General features: G+C 48.9%; 1 protein-coding gene across 1 annotated transcript in view; it reads left to right on the forward strand.

Annotated features, from left to right (window-relative positions):
* Positions 1–3,314, forward strand: part of PTPRS (protein tyrosine phosphatase receptor type S) — a 99,927-nt gene extending 96,613 nt beyond the window's left edge. Inside the window, exons 33-35 of the mRNA XM_078057154.1 lie at positions 884–1,038; positions 1,206–1,341; positions 1,982–3,314. Of these exons, the coding sequence (XP_077913280.1) occupies positions 884–1,038; positions 1,206–1,341; positions 1,982–2,050 (360 nt within the window). The 3' untranslated portion in view covers positions 2,051–3,314. The remainder of the gene's footprint in view (positions 1–883; positions 1,039–1,205; positions 1,342–1,981) is intronic.
* Positions 3,315–15,428: the final 12,114 nt, after the last annotated feature.

Consider the following 15,428-nt stretch of genomic DNA (forward strand, 5'->3'; position numbering starts at 1 on the left):
AACGTTCGTTGACCAATGCTACTCGTGCCGTTGATGGTACCAGATCGAGGAAGGCGGGAATGGAGGCCGTCGGGGTGAGGGGGTATCGCTGGATGGCACCATTTGGGTGGAGAGAGCATGACTGGGAACCCAGAGGGTGAGGGAAGGATGGAGGAGGTCCGTGGAAGACCACGCCCACAGATGGCGAGGCTGAAGGCTTACTAGTGATGAACTACGGGAAATGGGCCATTGGGTCGCCATGGCTGGAGCCCGGCAGAGAGCGACGGCGTTGACTGGCACTGCTGGGGAGTGGGAAGGGGGGATGGAGAAAGTCCGTGGAAGGTGGGTGGTGGTGGCCACAGATTAGTTACCGGCCGTGGGTGGTGAGAGGCGGGATGATGGTGTCGGTTGGTGCTTTTTAAGTGACAGACGAGAGTGAGTAATGGGTGGACAGTGGACAACGGCGTGGTGTTGGGTGGTGAAGGGTGGAAGGTGATGGAATGGCATGGAGCTCCGGATGGTAGAGTGGAGGAGGATGCAGGAGCATGGCGGCAGAGAATGGCACTGAGAAGGGCAGGTGTCGGGTGCCCCGCAGGATGGTGGCCAACGGTGGTGTTGGATGTCACTTTGGCCGCGGCGGATGGCACCAGACATGTGGACTGGCGGGCGGTGGGTGCTGGCATATAAGATGGCATCGTTGCTAGATGCAGAGGTTGGTGGATGGGGAGGAGCGTGGCGTTGGCACCCTTAGATGCTGACAGACAGCGAGTCCCCAGGGCAGGTGGCAGGAAACGGGGCTGAAGATGGGGAATGCTGGAGGGTGGTGTTGGCTGGAGACAGAAGATGGGACGGGAGGCCGGCCCGGGCGGGAAGCCAGCCATGACCGCTGCTGGTCTCCTTCCAGGATGGCCAGTCCCGGACGGTCCGGCAGTTCCAGTTCACGGACTGGCCGGAACAGGGCGTGCCAAAGTCAGGGGAGGGCTTCATTGACTTCATCGGCCAAGTGCACAAGACCAAGGAACAGTTCGGCCAGGACGGCCCCATCTCCGTCCACTGCAGGTGAGCTGTCCCTCAAGCCCAGCTGGGGTAACTGAGGCCCAGCGAGCATGGCCTCGAGCCTCCCCCAGGCTCGCGAGTTTGGGCTCTCTTCGTGCCTGAGGAGTCGGGCAGTCCCAGGGGGCTGTCCGGAGCACCCAGCCCTGAACGGCTGTGCTCGCCCCCAACAGTGCCGGCGTGGGCAGGACGGGCGTCTTCATCACGCTCAGCATCGTGCTGGAGCGCATGCGGTACGAGGGCGTGGTGGACATCTTCCAGACGGTGAAGATGCTGCGGACCCAGAGGCCGGCCATGGTGCAGACGGAGGTGAGAGCCGCGTGCGGGGCCCCGGCTGCCAGGCCCCACACCTCTGCTCCCCTGAGCCTCAGTTTCCTCTTCTGTGAGATGGGTGCAGTCCACCTCGACTCCGGGTTGTCGCGGGCAGAAGTTCTTCGACAGCCATTTAGGGCCAGAGGGGGATTAGTTTTACCTTTTGACCCAAGAGTAGAGTGAAATCCAGAGCCGAGAAGCAGCCCACAGAGTGGGCAGAGAGGCGTCCGTCCCAGTTCCAAAGTCACAGCAAGTTCATGGCTCAGCCAGGACCCTGACACGGGCCAGAGTTCCGGAAATCCACCCCGCCCCCAGATGGGGAAAGTGAGGCCCAGAGCTAGAAGGGACTTCCCTGGGATCACGTGGTGGGCATTCCAAGTGTCCTCAAGGCTGTCCCTTTCCGTCACTTGGGAGGCAAAGCTGGAGTCGGACCCCCAGCCCTGAGGGCCCTGCTGCAGGGGGAGGGGGCTTCCAGGCAGGTAGAGGGGAGGCCGTTCTGGGGCCAGAGCCCAGCCTGTGTGGCGCCGCCCCTTGTAAGAACCAGGCAGCGGGCCGGCTCCTGAGGGCGATGGGGGGCCCCGGGAGGCCACAGGGCAGCAGAGGCCCTGACCGAGCCCCCGCCCCCTCCCTCCCGCAGGACGAGTACCAGTTCTGTTACCAGGCCGCGCTCGAGTACCTCGGGAGCTTTGACCACTATGCAACCTAAAGCCATGGTCGCCGCCGGCCAGACTCCACCGGCCTCGGATGCCTCTGCCCCTGCCGGGTGGGCCCCCGGAGGCCTGGACCCCCGGCCAGGGCGGGAGGAGGGAGCGGCCACGTGTCTGCACGGCCTCCAGGAGCAATGCGGCCCCCCGAGCCCCCCGTGTAGGGCCCAGCAGCCTCCCTGGCACCGGCAGCCGCCTTCCGAAACTTGGCACATTCCTCATTTCCTTCCAATTCCAAACGAGAGATTCCTGGGGGGGTGGGGGGGGGCAGTGAGCAAACAGGGGTTCTCCCCGGAACCAGAGGAGGGCAGGGCCGTGCGCTTGAGCCCCAGTCCTCCCCCCCCCGGGGGGGCCCTCCTGGTCTGCAGCCTGCGGGGCGCCGCCGGGCCGGGGGTGCAAAATTCAGCTTTCTTTTCAGACTCCGTGTAACTGTATCCAGTGACATTTCTTTTTTTAAATAGTGTATTTTTTTTTTCATTTTTTTTTTTAAAGAAGAAACAAACCGAAAAAGGAAAAAAAAAAAAAAAAGACTCGCCAGTCAACAAATTTAAAAAGAACTTTGCTTATTCCTGTTCCGTTCACAGACAAGTCTATTTTTTCACCGCAGAGAACGCTCTCGCGAGGCGGTTGCGTTGGCAGGTGCGCGGGCCCGCGACCCGCCCCTGGCGGCCTGGCTTCCTCCCGCCGCTGTCCTCGGAAGGTGTGCCTCGCTCAAGAACAGGAGGCCCTTGTGCTCCTGGTTTCTTCCCTTTTTTTTTGCATTTTTCTTTTTTTCTTTTTTTTCCTTTTTTAATTCTGAAACATATCAAGGACCGGTCTGAGGGTGGGGCGGTGCGGGGGGGGGGACAGGGGCTTCTGGCCCACCAGCGTCAGGTTCAAAAACCCACTGGTGTGGGTGCTACCGCCGAGGAGAGGGCAGTGACCCCCACCCCGAACCCCGCCGCCTGAGCCCCCCCAATCTCCCGCCCCCGAGGAGGAGGACTGAACAAAACAGGGGGTCCCGCTTCTTCCGGGAGAGAGAGGCCATGTTCTGCTCGGATCAGGGACCCTTTCCCCCTGGGACTATGGGACAGTTTTGGGGCAGAAGCAGAAGGATGGGATTCCCCACCCCCACCCCTGAGCAAGTGAGTTTTTCTCTTTGTACAAGAGCAGATCTGCCGTTTGCTTTCAACACTGTTTATTCAAACGGAAGCAGCTGGGTGGTTTTCCCACCTCTGCGTATGTAGATATATCGACTTTGTATTAAAGGAAGATCGTCTGACCCCGGCCGGTGGTGGAGTATTTGTCATGCCCCCGTCCATCCCTGGGGCGTGCGGGCGCCTGCAGGGCTCGTGCGATCTCGTTCCGTCGGGTACACAGTCTGGTAAGGAAAGTGGCCCAGAGAGGTGGTGTTGCTTGTCCGAGATCACACAGGGCCTGAGGGGCCATAGTGGGATTGGAGCCCAGAACCGAGGCTCTGGTCCTCCAGGGGCCGCCTCACGTCCTCAGTGATAATTGTGACCGTGGCTGGCCATCTGCCATGGGCCACCTCTCTGAAGTGTGGGAGTCATCAGCCCAAGCTACAGGTAAGGAACCCAAAGCTCAGGGGCGGCCACCATGGAGTCACACAGTGGGTTTGAAGCGGGGCTGGGATTCACGCCCTGGTCAGTCTCCTCCATGGCCAAGGGGGTCGGTGATGGAGCAGAGTCCACAGAGGGAAGCACGGGGTTGGAGCCGCTATTCTTCCCAAGCTGGAGGTCACCCGGTGAGTGGATCCAGACGCCGAGCCAGTCAGACGCTGGGGCACGAAGGGGGAGCCGAGTCTCTTCCTGCTCCAACCCAGGTGCTAGATAGGGGTTGAGCAGTCCCTCCCACGGTCACAGAGAAGCTCCAGGGACAAGAGGGGGAGGTCTTAGGCCAGGGGCCCCACTTAGGAAGGGTGGGGCCACCCATTTGAGAAACCATCAGATCCAGGAGGCAGAAAGTATATATAAAAGGTGCCACGAATAAGCTTAGTTAAATAGATTGATCAAATCCTATATCCCCTACCCCCAGAGTTCTCAAACAGGAAACATTTCTACAGATCCGCAGTGGCGATCTCCACAAATCCCAAGAAACCAATAGTAGGTAAGATAACCAGACCTTGGCCCCAAGGAGTAGATTCTGTGATAAAAAGTTAGCCCTCCCCAAGAAGGGCCTATGGTGGGAAATTTTAAAGCACTTTTCCTAAATAAGGCAAAGGTTAAAGAAGGAATCAACATAGAAATTACAAAGCCTTTGAAACTGAGCGATTGATTCAGTGAGTTTTACGTCGTGAAATCTGTGGGACGCGGACAAAGGGGTACCCAGAGAAACATGTACAGCCTCGAACACGCTGAAAACAAGGAATTCTGAAAAATAAGTGAGCTTAAGAAATACTTGAACTAGGCTTTCAATTCAGTTAACTAGAGAAGAACAGAATAAATCTAAATAAAAAAAAGATAAAAGTTGGATCTAACTCTGGACAGTTTTGAGGTTATTCTTTTGTATTAACAAAACGAAAAACTTTTTGAAAACACCAAAAGTAGATAAATCATTGGTTAAGTACAATCAAGAAATGAGAGTAACCAGGAAGGTGAGAATTAATTACAGACAGGCATTTTTATTTTTTTTAATTGTGAAGTGTATCAGGGGAGCCGAGGAGAAGCAGGGGAGCTGGGGGGGGTGATGGAGGTGGTGTGGGAGGTGTCCCTGTCCCACTGCGGGGGGGTGGGGGAGGACAAACCTTAAAGGAAGAAAGATTAAGAAGCACGTGGGACACTGAGCAGCTCCTGAGCTCTGACAAGTAGGGAGGAGGGATCTTTTTAGTAACAGATTGTGGGACGAAAGGGACAGGACTGTCAGGTTATTTTTTTTTTTTAAAGATTTTTATTCATTTGAGAGAGTGAGTGAGCAAGAGAACACGAGTGGGGGAGGGCAAAGGGAGAGGGAGAAGCAGACTCCCCACTGAGCAGGGAGCCCGACGTAGGGCTTGATCCCAGGACCCCGGGATCATGACCTGAGCCGAAGGCAGATGCTTAACCAACTGAGCCACCCAGGTGCCCCCAGAACAGTCAGATTCTAACCCAAACCTGGTCTTACCTGAATCATGCAGGTCTCACTTGACCAAGACTGCTGTGCCCTCAAAGAACCCAGCCCTCAAAACCCCTCTAAGGAAGCATCTCTTTTTTCCCTTCCTTGGTCTCCCAAGCCATTGAAGCAGAAGCGTCTAAATAGGGTCTACCTTCCCCTCCTAACTGGAAACTGGACAAGGAGGATCTTCAGGGAAAGTTAATGTGTCTGACCCTCAGCTTTGGGGCTCAGCCCTTGAGATGCTCATGCTTATGATTGGTGGTAGGTGACAGTGAGTAGGGATTGATCTGAAGACTTCTGGGAAACTGAGGACCTTAGGGAATTGCCTCAACCCACAGACATGATCACCAAGATGGCATCTCCAGTCGCCTTGGCCCTTACCACAGGATACCATAGCATCCACCCCCGTTCATTGAGCACTTACTGTATGCTCGGCTCATGGAGTCTCATTTAATCCAACAATGCACCGGTGGACAGATAAGGAAACTGAGGCTCAAACAATTCAGGTCCCTCACCCAGGATCACACAGACAGTAAGTGGTGGAAACAGGACACGGAGCCGAGTTTGCCCATTTCCCAACTGCCCATGGCCACCCTCGCCCACACAGAGCAGCCCCAGGCTGGAAGGGACAGAGCCTAGAGCAGAGCCCATCACCAAGCCCATCACCAAGGGGCCTGCTTCTCCCTCTCCCACTCTGCCCCTCCTCCCACTCACGAGCTCTCTCTCTCTCTCCCTAAAATAAATAAATCTTTTTTAAAAAAAGAAAATCAAATTAATAAATGGGGAACTACAGCAGCAACCAACACAAAATAATATAAAAAGCTGGATCTTTGGAAACACCCATAGAAAGAGGCAGACCTTTGGCAGAAAAACCATAGATACAAATAAACAACGGTAAAGGTGACGGGGGAACGACTCCTTTTGCAGGGGAGACATTTTAAAGCATGAGCATATACCACGTATGTACGACTTTATGCCACTAAATGCATGAAATGATAAAATAGAAAGAACCTGAGATAATAAATATCAAAATCAAAACGAAGCCACAAAAAAGTGAATCATCTTCGGAAATACCGAAATGATGGGCAAAGATCTATTCCCCATACAAGGCACCTTCCCAGATGGTTTTTCAGATGAGTGAGTTTTGCCAACTCTTCAAGGAAGAGAAGATTTGCATCTTTTATAAACTATGTCAGCTTATAAAAATATAGTACTCAAACTACAACAACACCCGAGGAAAAACAATAGGACATCCCGCTGATGTGCCCAGAAGCAAAAATGCTAAGAAAATACTGGCAAATCTAGCATCTTTTTAAAAGAATAGGATGTTATGAGTCAGTAGGGAAGGAGATAGAAAATCTACTAAAACCAGAGTGAGAATCAGTTGCTCCTTCGGAGAACAATTTGACAGTATCCAGTAAGTTGAAGATGTTCCTAACTTGACTCAACAATCCCGCTGCTGGATACAATCCTGCTGCTGGGTATGTATCTTATAAACACCGTAGCAGGGTGGCTGTGAAGGCCTGTACAGGTTTGTCCATAGTGAGATTGTATTTTTTTTTTTTAGATTTTATTTATTTGGGATGTCTGGGTGGCTCAGTCAGTTAAGCATCTGCCTTTGGCTCAGGTCATGATCTCGGGGTCCTGGGATCGAACCCCACGTGGGGCTCCCTGCTCAGCGGAGAGCCTGCTTCTTCCTCTCCCTCTGCCTCTCGCCCCGCTCATGCTCTCTCTCTCAAATAAACAAATAAAATCTTAAAAAAAAAAAGATTTTATTTATTTGAGAGAGAGAGAGAGAGAGCACGAGCCAGGGGGGTGGGGGAGGGGGATGGAGGGCAAAGGGAGAGGGAGAAGCAGGCTTCCCGCCGAGCAGGGAGCCCCACATGGGGCTCCATCCCAGGACCCCGAGATCATGACCTGAGCCAAAGGCAGATGCTTAACCAACTGAGCCACCCAGGCGCCCTGAGATTGTAGTTTTTAAAATGCATATATAATACATATATTATAAATAAAAAAATATATATATAATTGAAACCAGTTTTTTTTAATTTTATAAAAATTGGAACCAACGTAAACATCCATCAGCAGCAGAATTATAAAGAAGTATGGTAAGCCATACAATGGAATACTACACAGCAGCAAATATGAAGCAATTAGAACAATGCACCACAACGTGAATGAATCTCAGAATTAACTCTGAGCAAAACAAGCAGACCACAGGAAGAAATATTAGTGTAATTTCATTAACACTAACACGGAACATTTTAAAACACATAAAGCAAATATATATTAGTCAGGGATAACCACATACCAGCAAATATATAAAAACTCATCTATAGACACCTGGGTGGCTCAGTTAAGTGTCTGCCTTTGGCTCAGGTCATGATCTTGGGGTCCTGGAATCAAGCTCCATGTTGGGCTCCCTGTTCAGCAGGGAGTCTGTTTCTCCCTCTGCTCCTCCTCACCCCACTCCCCCTCTCAAATAAATAGATAGATAAATAAATAAATAAATAAATAAATAAATAAATAAATAAATCTTTACCAAAAAAACCTCATCTATATGGCAATACTACCCAAAGCAATCTACTGATTGAATGCAATCCCTATAAAAATCCCAAAGATCTTTTTTGCAGAAATGGCAAAGTCAAGTCTCAATTTCTTTTGGAATTGCAAAGGGCCCAGAATAAACAACACAATCTTGAAATAGAACAATAAATTTAGAGGACTCACATTTCCTGATTTCAAAACTTACACTAACCAAAATACTGGGATACTGGCATAAGCATAGACATATAAATCAGTGGAATAGAATTGAGAATCTAGAAAACCCATACATCTATGACCAATAGATTTTCTACAAGGGTGTCAAGACCATTCAATGAAGAATGAACAGTCTTCTTTTTTAAATTTATTTATCTTTTTAGAGAGAGAGAACGGGGAAGGGGGCCAGAAGAAGAGGGAGAGAGAATCTTAAGCAGACTCTGCACTGAGCACAGAGCCCAAAGTGGGGCTGGATCTCACAACCCTGAGATCACAACCTGAGCCAAAACCAAGAGTTGGTCACTTAACCAACTGTGCCACCCATGTGCCCCAAAGAATGAACAGTCTTAAATAAATGGTGCTGGGACACCTGGAAATCCACATACAAAAGAATGAAATTTGGGGGACACCTGGGTGGCTCAGTTGGTTAAGCGCCTGCCTTTGGCTCAGGTCATGATCCCAGGGTCCTGGGATCGAGCCCCGCATCGGGCTCCCTGCTCAGCGGGAGCCTGCTTCTCCCTCTCCCACTCCCCCTGCTTGTGTTCCCTTTCTGACTGTCTTTCTCTCTGTCAAATAAATAAACAAAATCTTAAAAAAAAAAAAAATGAATGAAATTTGAGCATCTACCTCACACCATATCCAAAAATTAACTCAAAATGGCTCAAAGACCCAAATGTAAGAGGTAAACTATGAAACTCTAAAAACTCATTTATAAACAAATGCAGGATAATTGCTCCCTTTCCGCTGGAGAAAGGAAAATTCAGCTAAGGGTATATAGGTACATCCAACTATGTGTAGTGTTTTACTTTTTAAATTAGGTAAGGATATGCTATTATATCACTTTTGCATATCAGGAATAATAAAAAATAAATCTATCAGTGGAAAAAGGGAGAAATATCACCCCAAAGCATCAGATTTAAAAAATAAACAACTTTTCTAACTTGATAACTTGATAATGTTGAAATTTTAGAAGAGGAGTTGGCAAAATATATATTTTTTTAAATTTATTTATTTGACAGAGAGATAGCACAAGTAGGCAGAGCGGCAGGCAGAGGGAGAGGGAGAAGCAGGCTCTCCGCTGAGCAGGGAGCCCGATGCGGGGCTCGATCCCAGGAGCCTGCGATCATGACCTGAGCCGAAGGCAGACGCTTAACCGACTGAGCCACCCAGGCGCCCCTTGGCAAAATATTTTTGTAAAGAACCTCACATAAATATTTTAGGCTTTGCAGACTAGAAGGTCTCAGTGCAACTAGTCAGCTGGGCTAATATGGCATTGAAGCAGTCACAGACAAAAGGAATGGGCATGGCTGTGTTCTAATAAAATGTGATTTACAAAAATGGGTGGTGGGCTGGCTTTGGCCCACAGGCCATAATTTAGAAACATGTCAATCCCAAATTTACAAACATGTCCATCGTATTCAGAAATGAGGCAAGGAATATCCATTACCATAACAATTATTTCATGTAATACTAGCGACCCCAGCCAATGCAATAAGACAAGAACAAGAAATGAGGTACAAGTACGAAAAAGAAAAAGATGAAGTTTTAATATTGCCAAAGATATGATTGTCTACCTAGACAACTCCAAAGAATCATCTTAAATTGTATTAGAAACAATAAGGAAATCCAACAAAATACTGATTATGAAGCCACCATAAAAAGTCACTGGCCTATTTCTGAAGTTGGTGGAGCTCAACTAAGACTTCCAGCCACAGATAGTTCTGATCCAATATCTTATCAGCTGCTCAGCATGCTCGTATTTAGACCTTTACGAACATATACCCACAGGCCAGAAGAAAAGTAATTTTCCATATAAAAGAGAGGTCCACCATGCTCCCACACTTGGCGTTTGAAACTGACTCTCTATGCAAAGTCAGGCAGAATTCACTGCTTCTTCTCTACCCTTTGTGGGTAGCCAGTTAGCCTTCTCTCTCTGGGTTGCAAGTACTTGTTTGAAAGAAGGGATTTTTTTTAAGTCATTGTGTCGTATCACTAGGATGTGCACAAGTATTACCTGGCATGAAGTTAGCTGTGAGATAGATGCTTCAGGAAAGAAGGAAGCAAGGCAGGAAATTAATATTGACAACAACAATAATTAAGTTAGTGGGTGAAAAAAAATGGATGTAAAACAGGATATTTGCAGAGTCTCAAAGTATCTACACACAAGATGCCTTTTAGTTACAAAGGGAAAAGAAAGAACTTTACAGTGGGGATGCCTGGCCAACAAGACCTTAACCAAGTGGTCAAAATCAATGCCCCCCAGTGATGAGACATACCGACATCACATGCCTCCTGATACACCACACTAAGAAGGACACAGTATCATTTCTGTGATATTCTTGCCCCCAAAGGCACCATCTCAATCTAATCATGAGTAAACACCAGGCAGACTCAAGTCGAGGGACTTTCTACAACATAACTGACCAGTACCTCTTAGAGTGTCAAGACTATGAAAGACCAAAGAATGAAGATCTGTCACAGACCAGAGGAGACTAAGGTAGCATGATGACTAAATGCAACTCGGGGGTCTGGACTGAATTCTGGACCAGAAAGAGGACATGAGAGGCAAAACTGCTTAAATTTGAATAAAGAGGGATGCCTGGGAGGCTCAGTCAGTTACACGTCTGCCTTTGGCTCAGGTCATGATCCCAGAGTCCTGGGATTGAGTCCTGCATCGGGCTCCCTGCTCAGCGGGGAGCCTGCTTCTCCCTCTGCCTGCCGCTCCCCCTGCTTGTGCTCTCTCTCTCAAATAAATAAAATCTTTAAAAAAAATTTTTGAATGAAGTCTGTAGATTAGTTACTGGTATAGTATTGATGTTAATTTCCTGGTTTCAGTCAATGTACTGTTTATGTAAGATGCTAACATTAGGAGAGGCTGAGTGAAGACTACACAGGAACTCTCTACTATTCTAGTAATTTCTTTGTGGGTATAAAACTATTTCAAAATAAATAGTTATAATTTTTACTGAATTATAATTCACATACAATATTAAATTAACTTCAGATGTACATGATAGTGATCTGATGTTTTTATACATGATGAAATAGTCACCACAGGGGCGCCTGGGTGGCTCAGTCATTGAGCATCTGCCTTTGGATCAGGTCATGATCCCAGGGTCCTGGGGTCGAGCCCTGCATCAGGCTCCCTGCTCGGCAGGAGGCCTGCTTCTCCCTCTCCCACTCCCCCTGCTGTGTTCCCTCTCTCGCAGTGTCTCTCTGTCAAATGAATTTTAAAAATCTTAAAAAAAAAAATAGTCACCACAATTGGATCAGAACTATTAACATCTACCACCATATAAAGTCATTTTTTTTTTAGATTTTATTTATTTATTTGAGAGAGTATGAGTGAAGGGAGGAGCAGAGGGGGAGGGAGAGGGACAAGCAGATTCTGTGCTGAGCATGGAGCCTGATGTGGGGCTCGATCCCAGGACCCTGAGATCATGACCTTAGCCAAAGTCAAGAGTCAGATGCTCAACCAACTGAGCCACCCAGGTGCCCCCACCATATAAAGTTATTACAGTATTATGACTACATTCCCTATGCTGTACATTATATCCCCCATGATTTATTTATTGTATAACTGGAAGTTTGTGCTCTTAATCTCCTGCACCTATTTCACCCATCAGCCCCCACCCCTCTCCCCTCTGGCAACCAACAGTTTGTTCTCTATGAGTCTGTTTCTGTTTTATTTTATAGAGTCCACATATAAGTGACATCATATAGTATTTGTCTTTCTATGATTTAATTCACTTAGCATAATACCCTCTAGGTCTATCCATGTTGTCACAAATGGCAAGACTTCATTCCCTTTTATGGCTGAGTAATATTCCACCATACACATGCACCACACCTTCTTTATCCATGCCTCATCACTGGACATTTAGGTTGCTTCCATATCTTGGCTCTTGTAAATAATGCTGCTGTGCACATAGGCGTGCATGTATCTTTTCAAATGAATGTTTTTGTGTTCCTCAAACACTGAGAAGTGGGATTGCTGAATCATATGGTGGTTCTATTTTTAATTTTTTAGGAACCCCTATACTGTTTTCTATGGAGGCTGTACCAATTTACATTCCCATGCTTGAGGTTCCCCTTCCCCACATGCTCACCAACACTTGTTATTTCTTGTGTTGTTGATTCTAGCCCTTCTGACAGGTATGAGGTGATATCTCACTGTGGTTTTGATTTGCATTTCCCTGATGATAAGTGACGTTGAGCACCTTTTCATGTGTCTGTTGGCCATCTGGATGTCTTCTTGGGAGAAATGTCTGTTCATGTCTTCTGCCCATTTTTTAATCAGGTTGTTTGGTTTTTGTTGTTGTTGTTAAGTTGTAGGAGTTCTTTATATATTTTGGATACCAACCCCTTATCAGATATATTATTTACAAGTCTTTTCTCCCATGCACTAGATGGCCTTTTCATTTTTTTGATGGTTCCCTTTGCTGTGCAGAAGCTTTTTAGTGTAATGGAATCTCATTCGTTTTCACTTTTGTTGCTCTTGCCTGAGGAGACAGATCCAGAAAATTAAGGCTAAGACCGATGTCAGAGAGCTTAACACCTGCCTTTTTTTTTTTTTGAGAAGTTTGATGGTTTCATGTCTTACTTTCAAGTTTTTGACCCACTTTGAGTTCATTTTCGTGTACGGTGTAAGAAAGTGGTCTGGTTTTCCCAACCCCATTAGTTAAAGAGACTGTCTTTTCCCCACTGTAGGTTTTGTCTCCTTTGTTGTAGATTAATAGACCATATAAGTGAGGGTTTAAAAGTTAGGATCAGGGCGCCTAGGTGGCACAGTCAGGTCTGACTTTTGGTTTCGGCTCATGTCGTGATCTCGGGGTTGTGGGATTGAGCCCTGTGTTGGGCTCCATGCTTAGTGGGGAGTCTGCTTGGGGATTCTCTCTCTCCCGCTACCCCTACCCCTACCCCAACCCTACTCTCTCTTTCTCAGTCTCTCTCCCTGATGAATAAATCTTTCTTTAAAAATTTAAAAATAAATAGGGGCGCCTGGGTGGCTCAGATGGTTGAGTGTCTGCCTTCGGCTCAGGTCATGATCCCGGGGTCCTGGGATCAAGCCCCGCATCAGGCTCCCTGCTCAGCGGGGAATCTGCTTCTCCCTCTCCCACTCCCCCTGCTTGTGTTCCCTCTCTTGCTGTGTATCTCTCTGTCAAGTAACTAAATAAAATCTTAAAAAATAATAAAATAATAAAAATTTAAAAACAAATAAATAAATAAAAGTTAGGATCATTTTTTACAGTCAGCTAGTTGTAACAAGAGCAATAGCCAGTGAGAAGTTGTAAATAACAAAGACCCTGGATCAGAGGGGTGGGCGCTGGAGCCTGGGAGGAGGGGAGTGTGGGGAGTCAGTGTTGAACAGGCACAGGGTTTCAGATCTGCGAGAAGAACAGGGCTCTGGACGTGGACGGTGAGGGCGGTCACACAATAAGGTGAACACACTTGATGCCACTGAGCTGTGCCTTCAAAGTGGTTACAACGGTACATTTTTGTGTTACGTGTATTTTAACACAATAAGAAAAAAGAAAATAGTGAGGATTATAAATGTATCCCCATGGAAAAGAAGACAAGGCACGAGACCTTTTCTTGAGGACTCGTCTGTGATTGCAAACCCACGGGAATATGCGATGGGGTGGCGACACGTGCACATTGCCACACAGGACCACACGCTCTCTGACGGGCCTCCCACTGGGAGGGGGGGTCCGAGTCCCCTCCCCCAACTCTGGGTGGGCTCGTGACTGCTGGACCTGCGGGATTCAGGGTGCTGAGGGGTCCTCGAGGTGAGGTCATAAATCGCCATGAGCTTCCACCTGGTTCTCGGAGACATTCACTTGGAAGCTGCTCCTCAGGACGAGGTCCCGTGGGTCCCCGCTGTATGGTGAGGAGGCCCCACCCACGCGGAGAGGCCCCATGTGGGTGCCCTGGTCTGCAACCCCAGCTTGTTTGTTGGGGCTCGGACATCACGCCGTGGAAACCAGCCCCCGCCCGCGTGGTCCAGATGACCGACCTGCAGCATCGGGACCCACAGCATTATAGAGTCCTTGGTGCTTACCATGGGGAGTTTGCAACACAGACTAGAGTGGAGGGCAAGAATGCGGCCAGAATGAAAGACGGGTGGACTGGTACTTTGGTTTTTACAGTAAGACTTCTAGTTAGTTAATTAGTTAGTTATTGGTGGGGGAGGGGCAGAGGGAGAGGGAGAGAGAGAATCTCAAATAGGTTCCATGCCCAGCACAGAGCCCAACGTGGGGCTCGATCTCATGACCCTGAGATCATGACCTGAGCCGAAATCAAGAGTCAGATGCTTAACTGACTGAGCCACCGGTGCCCCAAGATTTCTGGTTTTATGATGGAAAATGCATCTGCATGGTGATTATATGACTAAAAATGAATTCAAAAAGTGAAGGAAAGTCCTTCCATCCATTATTGCCTATTAAAGACTTCACAGCAGCCTGGGAGAATGAAGACACCGTGAAATCTTGCTAATGACGCTGTCTCCTCTTGGGGCCCCATCACTATCACAAAAAGCGACTCCCATTTGAGTGATAATTGTCATATTTCACACAGCTGTGATAAGGTACTGTCATCATCCCCATTCTGCAGATGAGAAAACAGAGGCACAGGCCGCCAGTTAAGTAACTTGCCCGAGATCACCCAGCCAGAAAATGGCAGAGGCAGAATTTGAACCTGGACCTTCCGGTACGAGAATGTTCGCAGTATTGAACAAGCCTCGTGTCAGGGACTGGATATTCAAGAGTGAACAAGATGCACGACCACCACCCCCAACCCCCGCCCCTGCCTCCATAGGGTCTGGTGCCAAGTGGGGGAAACAGACCCACAGATGAGATTTCTATGCTACTTTGCCAGGGAGAACACAAGCTGGGAAATAGGCAGGAGGGGTTGGAAAGACTTCCCAGGGATGCAAGGTGAGCGGGGTTTAATGTCTTCGTGGAGGCGGAGGGCAGAAGTCCCAGCCGTGCAGAGGTGAGCAAGGGAACACGGCTGCAGGGGACGGTGTGGACAGACACAGGTCACCGACCCCACTGGCCCATTCACTTTTACTGCAGTGGGCCTTCCCCTCTGAAGGCCAGCGTTTGTGTCCACGAGCTCAGACGGGGTTGGGGGGCACTGGACGCTGGTCCCGGAGTAGCAGGGGGCTGCCGGCTGTGCCCAGCGGACCCCTGCAGTCCCAGCCACCTCACCATGCAGGCTCCTGCACAGCTCCGGGGGCTGCCGGCCCTCCCGAGCTCCTCCCTCTGGCCAGAGTCAGCACCTGCTGCAGGGAGGGACCACCGCAAGCTGGGTGCTCGCCACCCACCTGGGGGACGCCTCCACCCTGGCTGTCCAGCCAGCTTGATCTTCTGCTTCTCTATGGAGTTAAACCAGGTGTTACGGGATGAACGGTGTCCCCCCCCCAAATTCATATGTTGAAATCCTGCTCCCCAGTGAGATGGTATAGTAAGTGTGACCTTGGGGGGTGATTAGGTCATGAGGGTGGAGCCCATGTAAATGGAATGAGTG

Source organism: Halichoerus grypus, chromosome 1 (genome assembly GCF_964656455.1).
Source record: "Halichoerus grypus chromosome 1, mHalGry1.hap1.1, whole genome shotgun sequence".
NCBI classification, from domain to species: domain Eukaryota; kingdom Metazoa; phylum Chordata; class Mammalia; order Carnivora; family Phocidae; genus Halichoerus; species Halichoerus grypus.